The 2,263-nt window shown below is 52.6% G+C and overlaps 1 protein-coding gene across 1 annotated transcript in view; it reads right to left on the reverse strand.

Moving 5' to 3' along the window:
- Nucleotides 1-288: 288 nt before the first annotated feature.
- The window catches only part of Fbll1 (fibrillarin like 1), a 3,106-nt gene continuing 1,131 nt past the window's right edge, over nucleotides 289-2,263 (reverse strand). Inside the window, exon 2 of the mRNA XM_048814844.1 lies at nucleotides 289-2,261. Within this exon, the coding sequence (XP_048670801.1) occupies nucleotides 1,520-2,261 (742 nt within the window). The 3' untranslated portion in view covers nucleotides 289-1,519. The remainder of the gene's footprint in view (nucleotides 2,262-2,263) is intronic.

The raw sequence follows: 2,263 nt of genomic DNA on the forward strand, positions 1-2,263 counted from the left end.
ACAGATTTTGGAGTTGGTTTGACAGGGGTTTTATTTCTGGCTGTGCGCTTTGCTGGGGACTTAAGCAAGTCATCTCATTTTGAACTATGGTTCTTTGCATTTCTTCAATGGGACTAGTGGTCTCTGCTTTGCAGAGCTGGAATGGAAATTTCTATTGTTTATGGAAAAGCCTCACTTGGGATTTTGTAGGTATTTACCCCATTTTTCTCTCTCCTTGAGTCCATGTTGCCAGCAAATCTGACTGTAACTTTCTCCCTGAAGTTTGGTTTGGAGGGCAGGGGATGGAGAGGTAGCTGCCTTCTTAAACATCTGGTTTATCCTCTTTTTTTTTTTTTTTTGTATCCCTCACCCTTGGGAAGTATGCCCTGGGAAAAAACAGACTCCCCATAACCTTGGCCCCAGCACATCTTGGGAAGGCAAACCCACCCCCAAGTAATGCCCTGGCTAGCCATGATTAAATGCTGATGACCTTGGCAACTGGCTATGGGGATTTGGGGTGAATGGGTGGGGGATGAGCCAGGCTTTGGGGCACTGTTGGCTCTCCTGGCTTATTCTTCTGCTCCTCTGGGCTTGTTTTGAGAGCCAAAAATCCAATCACAGAATCTGTGTCCTTTGGAGATGGATACTCTCTGGGGGTCTTCCTGGCTGTTTTGCAAGCCCTTGATGATGTCACTTTGGGTATCTTATGTCCTGCCCCACATCCTGCCTCCTGCCTTGTGTAGCTACCGTGAAACCATGGAAAGGAATTGCCCAGTGAAGTTGGGGTGGGGTAGGGGGGACAATGAGGCCCAGCGCCCTCCTGTGTGTGTGTCCCAATGTGCACCATGCCATGGAGGAAAGAATCTGCAGGTGTTGAGGAAATAGCAGTGGATTTGGAACCCCACAGTTCTACCTTCTTGCTGGCTGTGCAGATCTGGACGACTGGTTTACCTCCAGAAACCCCTTGTTCCCCGTGTACTATGGAAATGGTAAACAAAGTCGTCTTAGGGCTCTTGTGATGCTTAAATGTAACAGTGAATGCAAAAGGACTCAGTTGAAGAATAAAATACTAAAAAGCAAGTGTGCCTGGGATTCTGGCTTTGAGTCAGACAGAATGTGTCACTATCCAATATCCTTCTCTGGAGTCAGGCTTGGTAATGGGACTTGGCCAATATGAACAGAAACACTCCCATCATTTCCAAGGGGAACTTTAAAAGCTTATTAATTTCTAGGCTCCCTTTCTCCTGCCCCTGTAATTGGAAGATGCATTTGTGAAAACAGGGCCCTGGAGAGTCACAGGGTGAGAAGAATAAGCACCATTCCCAAGCTATGAAACACAGCTGTTTCAGGCCCCTGGGGCTGGGAGATTGATTGCTATCTTAGCAAACTGTCTGGCCTCACTAAAGGGTACTGGGTACTGTTTCTTTATCCTGTTTAATAGAAAAACAACAAAACACACACACACACACACAAAACATATACGTAAGAACACCCCACACAACAGTCCAGGGGAGACAGTAGGCAAAGCTTGCTCTGGCTGCTACTTGCTGCTGCTCTTGGGAAGGGGCCGGTAGACCCCGACGACCACAGCATGGTCCCTCTCATAAGGCTCCAGGGTCAGCTGCTCTTGAGGCTTCAGGTTCTCCTGCTGCAACTTCCTCACCTCAGAAGCAAACACAGCCTCTGCAGACGCGGTGGAGTCTATGCAGTTGGCTTTGATGGAAATGAGAAAGTGGCCCCCGTTGCGCAGGAACGTGTGGGCGTTCAGAGCCACGATGCGCGACTGGTCTGGCTGGGCCACGTCTGCGAAGATCACGTCCACCATGCCGATGAGCATGCGGTACTTGAGCGGGTGCCGGGCGTCCTCCAGCACCGGGATGATGTTGGTTCTCGTCTTGGCCACGTTGACGAGATCGCGGCCGGCGCGGTGGGAGAACTCGACCGCGTAGACCAGGCCGTCGGGGCCGATGATGTCGGAGACGTGGGAGACGGTGGTCCCCGAGGCGGCGCCCAGGTACAGCACCTTGGACTTGGGCTTGATGTGGATCTGGTCGACCCCGCCCAGGATGGCCGCGGCCAGCTTGGAGCGGAAGGGGTTCCACGTGCGGTACTCCTGCTTCACGCCGTTCTCGGTCACCGTGACGCGCTTCTCGCCGTACACCGAGAAGCCGGGCACCATGTTGAGCGTGACCAGCGCATCCTCCGCCCCGCGGTAGATGAACACGCCCTCGTGCCGGTGCGGCTCCACCGACACCGCGATGACGCCCTTCCTGCGGCGGTTCCT

Source organism: Marmota marmota, unplaced genomic scaffold, assembly GCF_001458135.2.
Source record: "Marmota marmota marmota unplaced genomic scaffold, marMar, whole genome shotgun sequence".
Lineage (NCBI taxonomy): Eukaryota > Metazoa > Chordata > Mammalia > Rodentia > Sciuridae > Marmota > Marmota marmota.